General features: G+C 45.5%; 1 protein-coding gene across 1 annotated transcript in view; it reads left to right on the top strand.

The window, feature by feature from the left end:
• Positions 1-3,444: 3,444 nt before the first annotated feature.
• LOC308150258 (uncharacterized protein) overlaps positions 3,445-19,235 on the top strand; it is a gene marked incomplete at both ends in the record, with an annotated part of 103,083 nt that continues 87,292 nt past the window's right edge. The window contains 7 exons of the mRNA XM_080523109.1: positions 3,445-3,523; positions 4,371-4,595; positions 9,467-10,289; positions 12,558-12,778; positions 15,252-15,884; positions 18,721-18,786; positions 19,021-19,175. Of these exons, the coding sequence (XP_080379235.1) occupies positions 3,445-3,523; positions 4,371-4,595; positions 9,467-10,289; positions 12,558-12,778; positions 15,252-15,884; positions 18,721-18,786; positions 19,021-19,175 (2,202 nt within the window). The remainder of the gene's footprint in view (positions 3,524-4,370; positions 4,596-9,466; positions 10,290-12,557; positions 12,779-15,251; positions 15,885-18,720; positions 18,787-19,020; positions 19,176-19,235) is intronic.

Raw genomic sequence — 19,235 nt, 5'->3', positions numbered from 1 at the left:
GACAGAGGTGCAGTCACACTGGCCGGAGATCAGGTCTTTGACCAGCATGACAAAGACGTGGTGGATCTGACCCACGACCAGTCTGAGAGGGGCTACATTGACCAGGCAGCAGACACTAAGGCAGTCAAACTGACCGGAGATCAGATCTTTGACCAGCACGACAAAGACAAATTAACGCAGGTATAGTGGCTGCAGCAGGGGAGGCGATACCGAAATCAGGGCCAAGGCAAATGAATAGAAGAGTACCGTGGTGGTCAAAAGAATGCAAAGATTCTGTTAAAATAAGGAATGGAGCATTTAGGAGATTGAAGAATCTCCATAACTTTCAGCTACTGACTGAATATAAGAGAGCACAGGCACTAGTAAGGAGAGCTGTTAGGAAGGCAAAGAGGGAGCACTGGAGAAAGTTCTGTGACTCTGTGGGACGTACTACTCCAATAGGGCAGGTGTGGGGAATGGTTAAAAATATGAAAGGGATAGGGAGGAAATATGGGTATCCTATGCTTATTGAAGGTGATGATGTTATTGTTACAAGCAAAGAGAAAGCTGAAGTCATTGCTAGAACATTGGTTAGGGTACATAGCTCTGACAACTTAAGTCTGGAAGAGAAGAAAGGGAGGGAAGAGACTATGTTAAGGTATCCTGATGTAGATGTGAGGGTGGATGGAGTAGAGGGCAGCTTGGATGCATTGTTCACTAGAGCGGAACTACTTAAGGTGCTGAGGAAGTTAAAGAAATCTGCTCCAGGGAGGGACTCTATCTGTTATATCATGTTGGAGAAACTGAGTGATAAAGGGAAAGATGTTCTGTTGATGCTGTGCAACAACATTTGGGTAGAGGGAGTGATTCCCCAGGGGTGGAAAGAGTCCTTAATTGTGCCAATTAGAAAACCAGGTAAAGATCCCCACAATCCAAGCAGCTATAGGCCAATTGCATTAACCTCCCAGGTGGGAAAAACTATGGAGAAAATGATAAATGACAGGTTAACCTACTGGGTGGAATCAAAAAATCTGCTACAGAGTTACCAGAGTGGATTTAGAAGAGGGAGAGGTACTATGGACCCTGTTATATGCTTGAAGGATGACATTAGAAGAGCTCAAGTAAACAAAGAGGTAGTGGTAGCAGTCTTTTTTGATATTGAGAAAGCATATGATATGATGTGGACAAAGGGCCTGTTGATAAAACTGCAGGAAATGGGGGTTGGGGGCAGAATGTTCAGGTGGATTAAGGATTTTTTGTATGAAAGGAGCCTGAGGGTTAAAATTGATGGGGAGGTCAGTGCTAGATATATAGCAGAGAATGGAACCCCCCAGGGAAGCATTGTAAGCCCCTTATTGTTCGATATTATGATCATATTTTTAAAAATGTACAGGGAACTGACGGAGTGGCTTTGTTTGCTGATGATGGTGCTATGTGGAAGAAGGGGAGGAATGTAGGTTTTATTGTTAAGAAAATGCAGAATGCAGTTAATGAAGTCCAGCAATGGGCTGTACAGTGGGGATTTAGGATTTCGGTAGAGAAGACCAAGGTTATGTTTTTCTCAAGGGGGAACATTGGTCCTGAATTTAAAATTCAGTTGGCAGGCAGAGAGTTGGAAAGAGTTGAGGTTTTTAAATACCTCGGGATGTGGTTTGATAAGAGGTTAACTTGGGCCTTCCACATACAGGAGATGGAGGCTAAATGCAAGAAAGTTTTAAATATAATGAGGTGCTCGTGTGGTAGTTGAGTGGGGTGCGTCTGGGTCTGCATTGAGAGCAATCTACACTGGCATGATGAGATCAGTATTTGATTATGGCTGTGTGGTTTATGTGTCAGCGTCTAAATCCACATTAAGGAAACTTGATATGTTGCACAATCAAGCTCTGCGCATTTGTAGTGGATTAGCTAAAACTTCTCCGATAGCAGCAATCCAGGTAGAGGTGGGCGAGATGCCTTTGCATTTGAGAAGAGACCAGCTTGCTCTGGTATATTGGGCTAACCTCAAGGGACACAGTGGGGACCATATTGAACAGCCAGTCCTGAGGGATTGCCAAGAGAGGCTGTATGAGGGAGGGAAAAGCTTTGGGTGGACAATCCAACATAAAGTAGTAAATATGAGCATAAGCAATTTTAATATCAGCCCCACGGTGGCATTCCCTGCAGTCCCCCCCTGGACATTTGAAGAGGTGACAGTAGATTTAGGACTGCTTGAAGCAAAACAGGAAGGGGGAGTAGATAAATGGAGGGTACAGGGATGCATTAGGGAACAGTATAATCAGAGGTTGATTATCTTTACAGATGCATCAAAAAGGAGTGATGGGAGGGTGGGAGTAGCTCATGTGATACCGGAAATGGGTCTGGCTATAACAAAGAGGCTGACGGATAATTTGGCGGTTTACACAGCAGAACTTTTAGCCATATGGTTTGCCCTGTTATGGGTTGAAAGTGTTGGGTGTAACAGGCAAGCAGTAATAGCATCTGACTCCAGCTCTGCTCTTTTAAGTATGCAAAATGCATACTCAGCATCCAGGATGGATATTATTTTAGAAATGTTACAATTAGCAAGTGGGATGTTAAAGGCAGGTTTTAAATTTTCTTTCCTGTGGGTGCCAGCTCACATAGGGGTGGAGGGAAATGAGTTGGCTGACACCTATGCCAAGAAAGCAGTAGAAAAAGAGAGAGTGGAGGTGGAAATTAAATACAGTAAGGCAGAGGTAAAAAGTATTATAAAGGCAAAATCGTATGAGAAATGGCAGTATATTTGGAACAGTGGGACCTCTGGGAGACACCTTTTTTATTTTCAACCAAAAGTGAGGGTGGATAATAGTACATGCAGGTCCAGGCGTGAAGAGGTGGTGCTGGCCAGGTTAAGGATTGGACATACCAATTTAAATAGTACCCTGTTTTTAATAAACAAGCATGCAGATGGCAACTGTGAGCAGTGTCTATGGAATAGACCAGAAACAGTGGAACATGTTTTAATACACTGCCAAAAGTATCATAACGAAAGGCGTAGGTTTATTGCTCAGGTGGAGGAAAATAAAGAAGTATTTGAGATGAAATATATTTTACAGAGAAGGGAAGAGAAGATTTTAAAGTTGTTGTTTTTCTTTTTAAGGGAAACAGGGCTTTTAAAAATAATTTAAGTTAGTAAAGTTAAGAAGCAAGTCCTGTGCCACACTCCAGTCCAGCGGTGGCGGTAATACACCATGTGGTTGTCAACCGCCAATTGAAAAAAAGAAGAAGAAGAAGAAGAAGAATGTCAACGATGCATTACCGCCCCCCACTGGACTGGAATGTGTACCATTTTCTCCCAATGGCCCGAGGCTAGGGCGGTTGGCATGGTAACGCTTGTATTAGTCCTTTGGCATAGTTAGCAAACTAGCTAACAATAAACGTCATCGGGAAGCTACCTGTAAATTAGTCTACTCTGACTTGCCAGCTACTATTTGTTAGCTAGCAAGGATGAAGAAGAGGGTTGAGAAAGTAGTGAAAGAGAAAGACAGGCCGAATTCTGTTGAAGAGAAGCCCTCAAAAACAATGGGTAAGTCGTGATGTCGAGATGAGGTATATAGACCAGCGACCCGGTTAGTAGAGTACGAGCACTCATGCCACTATATGTACATTCTTAGATGAGGCAATAGGCCTTTTCATCTTTCACCATTTATACTCACTTATGTAGGCTACAGTACAGACAACTTTTAGTTTAAGTTTTTAGTATTTTTTTCCTAGCACCAGGGGAGCCCCCCCCCCCTAAATTTCGTTGTATGGTACCTGTACTGTATTAATGACAATAAAGACCATTCATTCATTCATTCATTCAACTTTTAGCCTTAAGTATGTATTGAAAATGAGAGTGCCTTTATCTCTTATCATTATTTTAAATATATCATGTGAGTGTTAGGACAACATGTATGACTATAACTACATTGGGTTAGACTTGTGGAAACCAACCGCTTAGCATTTCTAAGGTGTCAGGATGTACAGGTGTAAGACCATACTAGAATGCTTCTGAGGCTGTAAACATACAAATGTTTAACCCTTCATATATAACATTGGTCACACAGTGACCACACCCTAACCCTAACCCTTCATATATAACATTGGTCACACAGTGACCACACCCTAACCCTAACCCTTCATATATAACATTGGTCACACAGTGACCACACCCTAACCCTAACCCTTCATATATAACATTGGTCACACAGTGACCACACCCTAACCCTAACCCTTCATATATAACATTGGTCACACAGTACTTAAGGGTAAGCCTGTGCCCCCTACAGGTCCATCACGCCGCCAGCAGAGGAGACTACAGTTCGTGTCTCCTCCCCCCCCCGCACCCGCTCTTCTCCCCCCCCCCCCCCCCCCCTCTGTGCTTGTAATAGGCTCGTCCATGGTCCGCCATGTTGCAGTCCTGAAGGCCAGAACCCACTGCATCCCAGGTGCCAAGGTGAGGGACGTCGCCGCGGTCGTCCCGATGCTGGTGGATGATGCCCCCCCCCAGGTCACCTCCGTCATCGTCCACGTGGGTGCCAACGACATCGGACGGGAGAGGTCGGAGGAGCTGAAGGAGGACTTCCGAGCCCTCATCGCCACCGTCGAGGGCACAGGTAAGACCTGCATCATCTCGGGCCCCTTCCCGAGTCCCAGGTATGGCGACACCAAATACAGTAGAATTCGAAGTCTTCACCTTTGGCTACAGGGATACTGCTGTCATATGAAAATCCCATTTATAGACAATTTCACCACGTTCTTTAACCGTAGTGAGCTGTTTGCGAGAGATAGGTTTCACCCAAACAGGTATGGTGCCCGCCTGCTGTCGATGTCCATGGACCTCGCTGTCCAGCCCTGGACCTGGCCGGTGCCCTGTCAACGCTGATGTGGGATGAGTCCGATCCTTTCCTCTAACACCAAACATGCCATCCAGACTATTGTCTCCCATCGGACTCCCTCCACCACAAATAAGGTAATACATGGCGCAAATTTGAGAAATGTATTACCCATTTCATTAAGTATGCCCTCGAGTCAGTCCCAGTGTCAAAATGACATCTCCATGGCAATTTTGAATATCAGGTCCCTATCGAACAAAAAAACATTTATCATAAATGAGCTCATTTGTGATAGAAAACTCGACTGTATGCTACTCACAGAAACCTGGTTAGATACAAATGGAGCAGCAGCCCTTATTGAGGCATCTCCCCCCAACTACAGTTTTTTCCAATCAATCAGAAATGGAAAAAAGGGGGGAGGAACAGCTACCATAGCTTCAAATAACCTAAACTGCAGGAGCATATCCTTTGATATATTCTCCTCCTTTGAATATCATGCCACATTTATGGCATGCCAACCACCTATTCTTACGGTAACTGTATACAGGCCGCCGAAACCAGCCCCTACTTTCCTACCTGACTTCTCTGAGTTCCTATCCATTATCCATCCAAACTATGATAGGATTATTATCACTGGTGATTTTAACTTTCATGTTGATAATGGGGCTGACTTGAGGGCTAGGGAGTTTATTGACCTCTTGGAATCTATGGATTTTGTCCAACATGTCAATGAACCCACTCACAATCATGGCCATACCCTTGATCTTGTGATTACAAAGGGTCTTGAGGTCTCAATATCAGGTATCAGCGACCTGGCCCTCTCTGACCATTTCTGTATTTTCTTTACCATTGTAACACGTAAAGCTGAAAGCAATGCTGAACGTGTTGTTAAAAAACGTTATCTTACCCCTGCAGTGGCTGAGAATTTCAAAGCTTTAATGAACAGTAATCACACAACTCCCACGTTGTGTGAAAACGACTTAGTAATTACCTTTAACAATAAAGTAAAAATGGCCCTAGACTCCCTGGCACCTACCAAATTAAAAAAGGTTGGAGCCAAGAGGAGAGCACCATGGCGAAACAGTGAAATAAATCTCCTAAAGAGAACATGTAGGAAAGCTGAGCGCAGATGGAGAAAGAGCAAATTACAGATTGATCAGAATATTTTTAAAGAACATCTATCTGCCTTTAACTTGGCAATGCGAAATGCTAGAAAAAAATCACTTCTCAAAGATAATATCTACAAACAAGAATAACCCCAGGGTCTTGTTCTCGACAATTGATTGCCTTGTAAACCCTGCTCCTAAAACTCTAGACGGCGCAGCCTCTGTCACCAAATGCGAGGAATTTGCAGCCCACTTCAGGGATAAGATAACAAATATTAGAATGTGTATTACTCAGGAAAGACTAGGTTTGTGTAGCACCACAGATCCGCCACCACAGAACATGACTATGAGCATGTTCACCATGATTAGTACGGAAACATTAGGTAAAATTGTGTCACAGCTTAAACCGTCTACGTGTCCTCTTGACCCTATTCCTACCACCTTTTTAAAGGACATTTTTGAATCTGTATCTGATGACATACTAGGCATTGTAAATCACTCCCTACAAAAAGGGATATTTCCAGCGGCGCTTAAAACTGCCCTGGTTAGACCCACCCTGAAGAAAAGTAACCTAGATCCTTCTGATCCAAAAAACTGTAGACCAATATCCAATCTCACTTTTCTAAGCAAAATTTTAGAAAAGGCAGCGTATAGACAGCTTCATGAATTCTTAGTCTTAAATAATAGGTATGACCCACTTCAGTCAGGTTTCCGATCATACCACAGCACAGAAACCGCTTTGCTTAAGGTAACTAATGACCTTAGGATAAATGCAGACTCGAAAAAACTCTCGATTCTTGTACTCTTAGACTTAAGTGCAGCCTTTGATACGGTAGACCATTCCATACTTATTGAGAGACTTGAAAACTGGGTTGGCCTCTCAGGTCCGGTCTTGAACTGGTTCAGGACTTACCTGGCTGACCGAGACTACTTTGTAGCCCTTGGTGACCATAAGTCAAAAAATTATAGCACAACCTGTGGAGTTCCCCAGGGGTCCATTTTAGGACCGTTGCTCTTTAGCCTATACATGCTACCCCTCAGTTCTGTTATCAAGAAGCATAGCGTTAACTACCACAGCTATGCTGACGACACTCAGCTTTATATCTCAGTAACTCCCAACGACTACAAGATGATTGACCACCTGATAGATTGTATTGCCGATATTAATATTTGGATGACACAAAACTTTCTCCAACTCAATCAAGAAAAAACAGAGGTATTGATCATTGGCGAGAAAACTGGGAGAGAGAAATTATCTGCACACTTGAAAACACTAGCTCTTAACACTAAGTGTCAGGCCAGGAATCTTGGTGTCATAATTGACTCAGATCTACATTTTGAAACTCATATTAATAATACTATTAAAACATCCTTCTACCATCTAAGAAACATCACTAAGGTACAATCATTTCTCTCCCAGGCAGACACTGAAAAATTAATGCATGCGTTTGTTACTAGTAGGCTAGATTACTGTAATGCTCTCCTGACAGGTCTCCCCCAAAAAATGATAAATAGACTACAAATGGTTCAAAATGCTGCTGCTCGTGTCCTTACTAGGACCAAACGAAGAGCGCACATCACACCTGTCTTGAGATCACTACACTGGCTCCCTGTCAGTCATAGAATAGACTTTAAGATCCTTTTACTAGTTTATAAATCACTTCACTGTGATGCACCCAATTACATGGTGGACATGCTCATAAGATACACACCAGCTAGACCCCTACGGTCTAGTGGCACGGAACTTTTAATAGTGCCAGAGGCTAGGACAAAGAGATTTGGAGGATCAGCTTTTAGCATATATGCTCCTAGATTGTGGAACACCCTACCTGAGGGCCTGAGGTTGTCTAAAACTCAGGACATTTTTAAGCGTGACCTCAAAACCTACTTATTCAATGTCGCCTTTTGATACTACGGGAGACATTGGACATTATAGAACTAGGATCACTAGGCCATTACACCATACTCGTGTTTTGAGATTTGTGTTGACAGGAAAATGGACCCGGGTGCTGATGAGGCACTGTCAACTCCAAATAGCACCTAGAGCAGTACTGGAACCAGTACAAGGGTGTACCAGGACCACCATCAGGTTGTATTGCTGTCATCTTTATTGTCTTTATTGTGTTGTTGCATCATAACTGTGCCTAAGATTCTCTTTTGGCAGGACCTGTGACCATCCGGATGCAGAACGATGCAAATATAACACTAAATTTATGGACAGAGTGTACGCCGATAATATGCAAGGAATTTTTCCTGGATACATGGTGTACAGGTTTTTGCCCTTGCTTGCTTGCTTTGTGCCGGTGGTCCTTGGCCTCCCCTTGGGGACCGCTGGGTACTGGTAGGCAAACTGGCTAGTAGTCGCTCTATTGGTAGAGGGCTGCAAGGGAATTTTTTCCTGGCTACATAGTATACAGGTTTTTACTTTTGCCTGCTCGCGGCTCTGTCAGTATTGATTGATTGACTGATTGACTGAACATTTTCATTGTGTGAAGCGCATTGAGTTGCATCTTGTAAGAAATGCGCTATACAAATAAAATTTGATTTGATTTGATTTGATAAGGCCTCCATATGGCCTCTACTCCCAGAGGTCATTGATTATATCACGATGTTAGTCACAGCATTAATCATGTACTACTGTACTGTCTCATGTAAGCAAACTGTAGTTGAGAGCTCACAGGTAGCTAGCATCTCTATGGCCGGATCTTACCCTGGCCCTAGAGGCTGCAGTACCCGATCACTTGTCATCCGTCATGCGATCTCAATACTGGGACATCTTAGCAGAGTGATTTATCGATCTATCTATATATATACATAGTCACAAATGTATTTATATGCTAGTATTTTCTATTTGTCATTTTCTATCCTATTGGAACAGGTGAGGGAGGAAATGGACAATTCATTTTAAAACATGAATTATTGATGCTTGAATGCAAAACCAATTTGAAGTCCAGGCAATAAGTTTCTTTTGATTATGGCTGCATTCATAAATTCGCTCTGGAAATCTGATCAGCACTCATGGAATGCCTCTTGTCGAATCAAATTACTTGGTCCCTTAATGACGTTGAACCCAGTGTGCGGTCCGGCGCTCTCAGAGCGAATTTACAAATGCAGCCTATATAATACCAACTGACACTACATGAGTACAACTCATATACAATGGAACCCACGGCCCTACTCCGTAATCACATCACAGAGATATACAATTTTGATTGTGTTGTGAGCTTTGTAAAATGGAGCCTGTCACACGGCGTCAAGACACCATTTCCTATACAGGAGATAGTTAGCCTGCTACATGCTAAGCTTGCATGTCTGTACCATTTTAATGATCTAAAAACGAATAGCAGTTCTGTGCATGGATTTACATATACTCGCTATTTATCGCTGACCATTGTAAACAGGATTGCCCCCCCCCGTGACATGTATTGATTATCATTACTATCATAAGTTTGAGATGGTGTTATGCAAGACAAATCCCCCAGGTTTTTTAGTGTCTTTAAATGAATGTCATTAATAACTTTTATGTTCTCTCCCTTCGTCCTGCAGGGAGGAGGAAGGCGCGGGTCCACCGCCCCCGCTCGCCCATCTTTGAGGAGAAAGAGATCCCTCCCCTGGAGCTCCCCAGGACCTCGGAGGACCTCATGGTCCCCAGCCAGGAGCTGCTCAACGTGTCCTCCATCTACGAGGTGCTGCGCAACTTCAGCACGGTGCTGCGCCTCTCCCCGTTCTGCTTCGAGGACTTCTGCGCGGCGCTGGTGGGCCCGGAGCAGTGCACGCTGATAGCCGAGACCAACATCTCTCTGCTCAAGGCCATCCTGCGCGAGGAGGACACCTCCAACACCACGTTCGGCCCCGCCGACCTCAAAGACAGCATCAACTCCACCCTCTACTTCATCGACGGCATGACCTGGCCCGAGGTGGTGCGGGCCTACTGCGAGAGCGACCGGGAGTACCACCACGTCCTCTCCTACCAGGAGCAGGAGGACTACCCGTACGGCCCGCTGGAGAGTAAGATCAAGGTGCTGCAGTTCCTGGTGGACCAGTTCCTCACCACCAACATCGCCCGCGAGGAGCTGATGTCCGAGGGGGTGTTGCAGTACGACGACCACTGTCGCGTGTGTCACAGGCTGGGGGACCTGCTGTGCTGCGAGACCTGCTCGGCCGTCTACCACCTGGAGTGTGTGAAGCCGCCCCTGGAGGAGGTGCCGGAGGACGACTGGCAGTGTGAGATCTGCGTGGCTCACAAGGTGCCAGGGGTCACGGACTGCGTGACGGAGATGCAGAAGAGCAAGCCTTGCATCCGCCTGGAGCCCGTCGGCTACGACCGCCACCAGAGGAAGTACTGGTTCCTCAACCGGAGGATAGTTGTGTAAGTAACGACCCCCCTTCTCCCCTCCGTTCCACCAACAAAATCATGTATTGTAATACAGGGTTCTCCCCCGGCAAGGTGGCGCTGGATTGCGTTATCAAAACGACCCGTGTTCTTTCATGTCAAAATGCGCTTATCTACTACGTAATGACTTACCTGAGGTACATAACAACACTTTTGCTTTAAATTGGCGATTCGCTTGATCATTGGCGATCAACAATAGTTACTCTTTCTATCATTAGGCCTACTACATGTTCATTTGCTCTGAAATGTTCACAGTGGCAGAGCCAAGTCATTTTCTCCCCTCTTCTATTCTTAGGGGAGAAAAGTATGTAATATGTGCCTTCTATGTTTTTCGAGGCATCCAGTCACAGTGGGTGTATGTCAATGCCTGGAATAGAAATCTTTTGCAGTCGCCAAAATCATCTCTGCTGCAGGTTTTTTTCTGGCTTAAAATAAGGCTCAGGTGGTAGAAGAAGAAGTGAAGCACACACGCGTGAAAACTATCTCTGTGCGCCCGCAAGCCCGGTGCTTGTTATAATCATTGGGCTGACATTATTGAGATGTAGAAAAACGGTTACTCTCGGTCTCGTTTTTTTTTTCATGCTTTTTATTGGTTTGACAAAGAAAGTTATTTTATTACCTTTGTAAAGACGCAGTATTATGTACCCTAACTAGTGAGAGAGATTATGTTTTTCCCTCATAGTACCTTGGGATTTATTGCCTTCTCTCTCAAAAAACCCAGAGTTGTTTTTTCTGGTTGGTGGTGTGAGATTGTTTTTCACAGTTACTGTGACGGGGGGACAAAAATAGCATGAATCTCCCGTAAAAAATTGTTTACCTTACTGTTACCGGTTCAGCCGTGTGCGTGAGTGAAAAGTAGACCTACATGTTTCATGCCACAGATGTTGAGTGATGACAGTCAGTCTAAACGTGTCCAGATAAGCTCAGGATTGCAGCATAACAGTGTTATAAGGCTGTGAATTGTGTTCGTTGCTGCGGAGCACATAAAGCTCCTGTTTGTGAACGTCACCACAAAGTCTCACAAGCATCCTTCATCAAGCAGAGCAGTCCAGACTGCTAAGGCTAGTTACTAGCTACGATATTGGCTAAATTAGACTAAACTAAAGTAACCAGTGCGCTCCCTACTGTTCGGGGCCAATAAACTGGAAAGTTAACATTATCTATGTCCCATAAGGGCTCGACGCAAATGAGTTAGACAAATGTGAAAAGAAATGTAAATGCATGGACTATTTTTAACAGTTTTTTTACATTGTGTTTCTTGCGTGATTTCTCATTGCCTGGTATCCTAGCTAGTCAGTCTGAATAAAAAAATTACTGGGTGTGATAATTGTGCTGATAATTACTCAATCTGAGAAGCCCATTTCCTTCCCTCCCCTCCTTGCTGCTATACATACTAGCAAGCTGCGTCCCTAAGGGGTCATTAGTGACATTATGAGATGTGTGATGTGTGATCGTTAACTACGCCCTTAGTGAGGGTGACACTCCTCCGGGCTTTCATCCTGTGCTCTGTCATGGCTGATTTTGTCCCTGAGAGTGAAGTGAATCTCTTCTGGAGTATCGGCCTTGTTCATCTATTTCGCCTCACCTCCTCTTGAGCATGTCTTCACACCGCCTGTAATTGGTTTAACCTCTCTTGTGAGACGCCTACAAGAGGGGCATCAAGTGGGCTGGAAGGCAGCAAAGACGTCCTGGTGGAATTTCAGCACAATGCCAATTAGTGTTGAGTAGCCCACTCAGTGTTGCTTTAGAACAATGAAAGGAGTTGGCATACGGTGTGAAAGGTTGTGACCCAAGTGATTCAGTTTCTGCCTAAATTGGATAACGGCTGCCAAATAAACATAAAGAACAGCGTACTAACTACAGCGGATGATGTTGGAAGGTCTTTGCTTGACTTTCTTTAATCATTTAGCTGTATATAGGCTAATACTGTTACTGGCAAGAAGAAATTATTCATGCCTTATGACCCAGAAAACACGTAGCCTATTACTTCCCTTTGAAGCTTAGATTCATTTGTTTCCAAGGTGAATTAGATACCCACGTTGCAACATAATGCCAACGGGAAAATACGATTAGGCTCATCCCATCTCTTCAATCAGATCTTTAAGGCCGAAATATTTTTTTGCATCAATAACGTACATGCATAAAATGTAAATGCCCATTTTTTGTAACTCAAGCCTTTGTTGTGAAGCTTGTTGTCATATAAGATCTTGGTGTATCTAACTGGTTATGAACCGTCTGTTCCAGCGAGGAGGACGGGGAGCACGAGAAGAAGAAGATGTGGTACTACAGCACCAAGGTGCAGCTGGGGGAGCTGCTGGAGTGCCTGGACCAGGAGTACTGGGAGAACGACCTGTGTGCCGTGCTGGAGGAGATGAGGGAGGAGGTGCACACTCACATGGACATCACAGAGGACCTCACCAACAAGGCCCGTGGCAACAACAAAGCCTTCCTCACCGCTGCTAACGGTAAGACTGGGCTTTCGGCTGCTGCTGCTGGTGGCTCTGAACTAATCCCTTGGAGAATGACTATGGCTTTAGTTGGGCTGTGTGTTGAAGGTTGCTGGTGAACACGTGGACGTCTGTTAGGGAGTTGAGCACCCTGGAGAGGGCAGTGTTGATGTTTTGACTCTCGGTGGTGCAGAGAATGAATGGAGCTCTACCACTCCTCTATGTTGACTGAGCTCCCTGTGGCTCAGTGTGGTCCTCTGTGTCTCAGTGTGGTCCTCTGTGTCTCAGTGTGGTCCTCTGTGGCTCAGTGTGGTCCTCTGGTCCTCAGTGTGGTCCTCTGTGTCTCAGTGTGGTCCTCTGTGTCTCAGTGTGGTCCTCTGTGTCTCAGTGTGGTCCTCTGGTCCTCAGTGTGGTCCTCTGTGGCTCAGTGTGGTCCTCTGTGTCTCAGTGTGGTCCTCTGTGTCTCAGTGTGGTCCTCTGGTCCTCAGTGTGGTCCTCTGTGTCTCAGTGTGGTCCTTTGTGTCTCAGTGTGGTCCTCTGTGGCTCAGTGTGGTCCTCTGTGTCTCAGTGTGGTCCTCAGTGTGGTCCTCTGTGTCTCAGTGTGGTCCTCTGTGGCTCAGTGGGGTCCTCTGGTCCTCAGTGTGGTCCTCTGTGTCTCAGTGTGGTCCTCTGTGTCTCAGTGTGGTCCTCTGTGTCTCAGTGTGGTCCTCTGGTCCTCAGGGTGGTCCTCTGGTCCTCAGTGTGGTCCTCTGTGTCTCAGTGTGGTCCTCTGTGTCTCAGTGTGGTCCTCTGTGTCTCAGTGTGGTCCTCTGTGTCTCAGTGTGGTCCTCTGGTCCTCAGTGTGGTCCTCTGTGGCTCAGTGGGTAGAGCATGGTGCTAACAACACTTAGGTTGTGGGTTTGATTCCTGCCGGGACCATATATACTGAAGAAAATGTTCACTGCAATGTACATTGATGCAAACTAGTCACCTTTCGGCGAAATTCGCCGTTTTTAACTCAAAATAGGTCATCCACGTGAATCATGGAGATTTGCAAAAAAATAAAAATAAAAATAAAAGTAGGGGGGGGGTCATGAAAGTTGTGTCGTGACGTCATCATGGGCAAAGCAGTTCGTTTCAGTGAACTCATTCATTACAATCAGTTCACTAAAAAGATTTGTCCAAAAGAGTCGTTCATCCAATCATTCAGTGCTTCTCAGAGCTTCGACTCACTGCGCGTAGTCCATTCACTGAACTGAAACACGTCAGTGTCCAGTGAGCTGAGAATGTAGGGGCGGGCCGCCTTCGTAAATTCACTTTGCGAGTGACGGCCTCTCGTCCAATCAAATTACTTGGTCCATTATAACATTGAACCCAGTGTGGGCTGGGCTCTGGCGAATTTACGAACGCGGATAAAGGTACCGTTTTCAAACAACTGAAAGCTACTATAAATATCGTACCCTATTATGTAAAGACTTAGAATTTCACGACACTTAATTATTAAATAAAATATTTGGTACTACTTCGAGACTTTCAAGACAAGAGGCTTCCCACCAGTTCAGTCAGTGACACCTGACACCTGCCTGTAATTAGTTCAGATTTCCTCGCCAGCGAGTTGCATCGTGGAGAACTGCACACACTCACGGTAAGTAACCTGTTTGAGTAATTATATTATGGGGGTGGAAAAAAAATGAAGTATATATTAATAAAAAAAGAAATGCGGGTGGTGAGGTAACTTGACATGTTAAGGTTTCTTCTAGCTTGCTAACGTAACGTAAATTAGCAATGGTTCTTCTCCATAGATTACGTTTACAAGCACACCAAATTCAGATTAAAGTCAATATGCAGGGTATTGTAACCGAATAGGTGTTTATAGGTGTTTATATGCGCTGTAGCAACTGGAATATTCTGTTTACATCAGGGATGTGACCAAATACAGTCAGTATTTAACAGTACAACATCTCTGTAATTACAGTACATGACGTAGCAGACATCAGGGTCTGGGTACATTCCTAAACAATGCTACGAATGAACCAACATTTTTGTACGGGAAATGGACAATAGTAACGAAATTGATCTCAATCCCTGGTATGTAGCTGTCAGGGGAGGCTGGTGAAGGTAGAAATCGGAGGACACCTCATTGTAATGCAACACAATGGAATGAGGAACGCTATCAAATACAGGATGTTTTTGACACCATTCCTCATTCCATTCCATGTACTCCAATGATCCTGTCCTCTGATGTCTCCCTCCACCATCTTGTAATCTCCTTCTGCTAGCTGTGTAAGCTGAAATCTATTTTCTGTAATGCAAGTCACTTTATGACCTAATATAAAAAAGAAAATACTGTCTAAATGCTGTCTTCAGATCTCCTTCATTGTAGTCTTCAACGTCTCTGTTTCTGTCTGTCTTCTCTCTCCCTTGCTCTCTCTCTCTCTCTCTCTCTCTCTCTCTCTCTCTCTCTCTCTCTCTCTCTCTCTCTCTCTCTCTCTCTCTCTCTCTCGCTGTGAAGCGTCCAGATGCCCGGCCTCCCAGGATCCTTTGCCCTCCGAGTCGCTGAACTCGGTCATGCCGCGGCTGGTCAGCTTCCTCCCCGCCCTGCACCACGCCCTGGTCAAGGTGGCCTGCAACCCGCCCGCCGACATCTCCGCCGGGGTGGAGCGCCAAGCCCTCGCCTACCTCAGCGGCCTGAAGGACAACAAGGTCCGCCCCTTCCCCATGACCGAGTACGACGCCAAGCTGGACGACCGGGAGCAACTCTTCCCTAAGCCCAAGCATCACAAGCTCAACATGGACGGGTACCTGCGCTCCTACTTCTACAGCCCCACCATCTACCTGGTGCCCGTGGCCAAGGCCAAGGAGCTGGTGGAGGCCCACTGCAGCCTGCCGGACTCCGCCAGCTCCCTCTCGGACCCGGAGAGTCCGGAGAAGCCCGCCCCGGAGGTCCCCAAGCCCAACGGGGGTCCGCAGCCTCCCGAGGTTCCTCCCTGCCCCGCGTCGGAACCTCAGAGGGTCCAGCAGCTGCTCAACCTGGTTCTGGACGTCCGGGGCTTGAAGAGGAAGAGGAAGATGGAGCAGGAAGCGGCGGAGAAGACACTGAAGTATCTGAAGAAGGCTTCTCAGGAGAGGGGGGAGTTCAGACCAGGTGAGGTTTTACTGTATTGGGTGGGCGGGGGTCAGATCAGGGGGGGTCATTTATAAACGTTGCGTACGCACAAAAGAAGGCGTACGTAACTGACGCAAATTTGGGGATTCATAGAAAACTTCCTCTACACACACTGACCGATGCATCCGCACATAAACTGGAGAAATGAGCGACTGCGATGGCAGCACTACTAGTGCTATGTAAGTCGCTTACATTATGTAAGTCGCTTTGGATAAAAGCATCAGCTCAATGCTTTTCCCCTTAGTACCCAGACAGAAGTTTCATACACGTCATTTATAGATCAGTCTTTTTGTTGTGACTACTCGTAGCTTAAAAAAAAACAAGCATCGTATTGGTAATTTTTGTAGTTGCGTGTCGTTAGGAGAATCTCCTGACTGAGGGTCTTTCTGGTCTTCCATCTCGACCAGAGACAGTGAGGTGATGAATGGGTCTCGCTGGCGTGTTTATCATGCTTGTGAGCCCTTCTCCACGCTGCACTGCACCGCGCTACCTCCCCTTTGTTCATAAGAGCCGCAGCACAGCTGTTCCTCTCCCAGTATAAACCTTCGTTATGATAAACTACGGCTGCTTGGGGAACCCGGGAATTGGAAATAATATATTTTTCATGCTCTTTTGTCGTGGCACTCTCACAGAAATATGTCTTCTGCTGGTTCATGTGTTGTACACACTCTAGCCTAGTCAATTGTACCTCACAGAATTCAGATTTTTTTTCTTTCAGCAGTTGTTTGTGGAGAATACAGGCCTAGTGTGGGTCTCTACTGTATGTTCTTATTGTCTTTGCACGTGGTATTTATTCTCGAACAAACAGAAGTTTCATACACGTAATTTCCAGACTATTGTTGCATTCTGCGGCTCACTGGAGCTACTAGCACGCCAGTGACACACAGACAGGTGTTAATCTCGAGTTAATCTCGCTTTCAGTTTGAGTTGTCAGTGACAACTGGCTCTCTGAAAAGCCATTGTATCAATTTGTTACATAATGGCCAATGACATCGGTATTAATCTCTGTGGATGACTACTGATTAGGGGTGTAACGGATCACCTTACTCATGGATCGGATCGTGTCACGGTTTTTGAGTCACGGATAGGATAATTTTTCGGATCAACACAAAACATTTTAGTTTTTATAAAAACTGCTTTTTCCTTGAATTCTGTAAAAACACCACTTTTACTATGTGACAAAAACCAACAACATTCAAGATTTCAAAACTGGTAATATATATATATATATATATATATATATATATATATATATATATATATATATATATACATACATATATATATATAATATATACAGTATATAACATATTCTACACTCAAACATTACATAATTATACTGAAATACACTCAATTTAAATGATAGGAGAGAGGGAGGAGGCGCCTGGTTGCAGCAGTGAGTCACTGGGCTCTTTAAAGCAGATGAATGAACATGTTTTATGCCACTTTTAACTAAATAATAAAGTGAACCCTTATTTTGAACATGGTATGAAAAAAATGCCTACATTATCAGAAGTTGTCGAGCTACCTTTTTCGTGCCTCCCGTCATAGTTGACAGAGAAGCCAAAGTGCTCCCATACATGGGATTTAAATGACGAGGGAGGCATTTCGAGTTCTTCTCCGCCGAACAACGTAACTAGCACTCGCCATGATACACTTGGGCCGCGTTCGTAAATTCGCTTTGAGAGCGCCGGAGCGCACACTGGGTCCGACGTCATAAAGGGACCAAGTAATTTGATTGGACAAGAGGCGTTCCTTGAACGCTGATCAGATTCCAGAGCTCCAGCTTTGCACCCCCGGTATTTCTTCCGTAGTTCCTTCGGTAATGAGTGTTTGAAACCCTCATGTTTTGCAGTCTCTCTTAGTGCAAAGAGGGCACTTCTGGTATAAACAACTCTGGCTGAGATTGTAACATTAGACATTATACAACAAAAAACCGACAAACATTAAAAACACAGCAGCGAGACCTAATGCCGCTCAGAACGGCGCAACGTGCCGACGTCAGCTACCACCGCATTTAGTTGACCATGAACATCAGAGACATACATTACGAATGTTCATTTAAAACACTCTATAGTGAGCACTGGTATAAGAACATGAACCAGAGAACAGCAGTAAATGCAATAACCCACAGTCGTCGCTGATGATGTTCCGTTTTCGATTAGGATACGGGATTAAAGGCACCGGCGACGGGCTAAGAGAGAGAGAGGAGAGGGATTTCCTGAAATCCAAATGTCCCGCTAAATTCGGACCAATCACAAAGCTGTTTTGAAAGCGCGTCGCCTCGCGCCGCGCGCCTGTTGAGAGTCTCGATTGCAGTGCGAACACAAACGACGAGGTTAATTGCAACATTGTAACATATTGTAAATAACTACCGCTAAATCGTAACGAAATGTTGGTCTGGAAGCGGCCTAAATCTAGCTTCAATCTGCTTTTTTTCTGTTCTCCGGTCATAATAACTCGCTGCCTTTCTGCGCAGCCTGAATCAAAGTGGACTGTCTGAATCATTTGGTGGCGGAGGAAATTCTTTGGTGGCGGCCCGCCACGAATAAATGCATATAGAGGAAACACTGCACAGAGATCATAATCCAGTCTGGTAGTTCTCCGTCATTCCCACCCTGTGGCCCGGGCTTAGGATGTGATGGCGCAGAGTGCATTGCTGTGGAGGCACGGCTCTATATGCTTTCGGCTGCTACCATCGTGCCAGTTGACAGAACATGAGCAAGCTTATTCTCTAAATTGGCTGGTTACTCTGCAGTTAGGCAGATTATCCTCTTGTTTTGGTCTGTGTCTGCTGCCTGGGACGCCCCCGCAGGCCCCGTGGAGCCCGACCTCCTCGACAAGTCCTCTCAGTCCTCCTTCACCAGCCAGGACGACAGAGGTAGGCTACCGCCATCCTGTCACACCCACGTTGACCTTCTCGCTAATACGTTTTTCAATAGTAGCCCATGCATGCCAGACGTTGGAGATGCTGCTCGATTCGGTACATCTTCGCCTCCACTGTACTGTGTCTTCGTCGGTGTTTGCGTTTGTCGTCATTGACTCCCTATCTTTCTGTTTCTCTGTCTCTTATCAACTGATGATCCCTGATACTTATCTGTTTCATGACCTGCAGGTGAAGGCAAGGAGAGGGTGAACGGCGAAGGGGCGGGGTCTGGACAGGGTCCCAACCGCGTAGTGACCCACCCGCCTAACCCGGATAGCAGGCCGAGCCCGCTGAAGGAGGGCAGCTCCCGGGACGGCAGCCCTACGCCCAGGGACGGCAAGGAGGTGAGACCCCAACCAGGTGTCCCTCACTCAGCCTGCTGCCCTGAGGGTTCATTCAGAGGC

This window comes from Nansenia antarctica, assembly GCF_963989245.1.
Source record: "Nansenia antarctica genome assembly, chromosome: 2".
NCBI classification, from domain to species: Eukaryota; Metazoa; Chordata; class Actinopteri; order Argentiniformes; family Microstomatidae; genus Nansenia; species Nansenia antarctica.
Note: the sequence above shows the minus strand (reverse complement) of the source record. Positions and strands in the feature narration are given on the sequence as shown.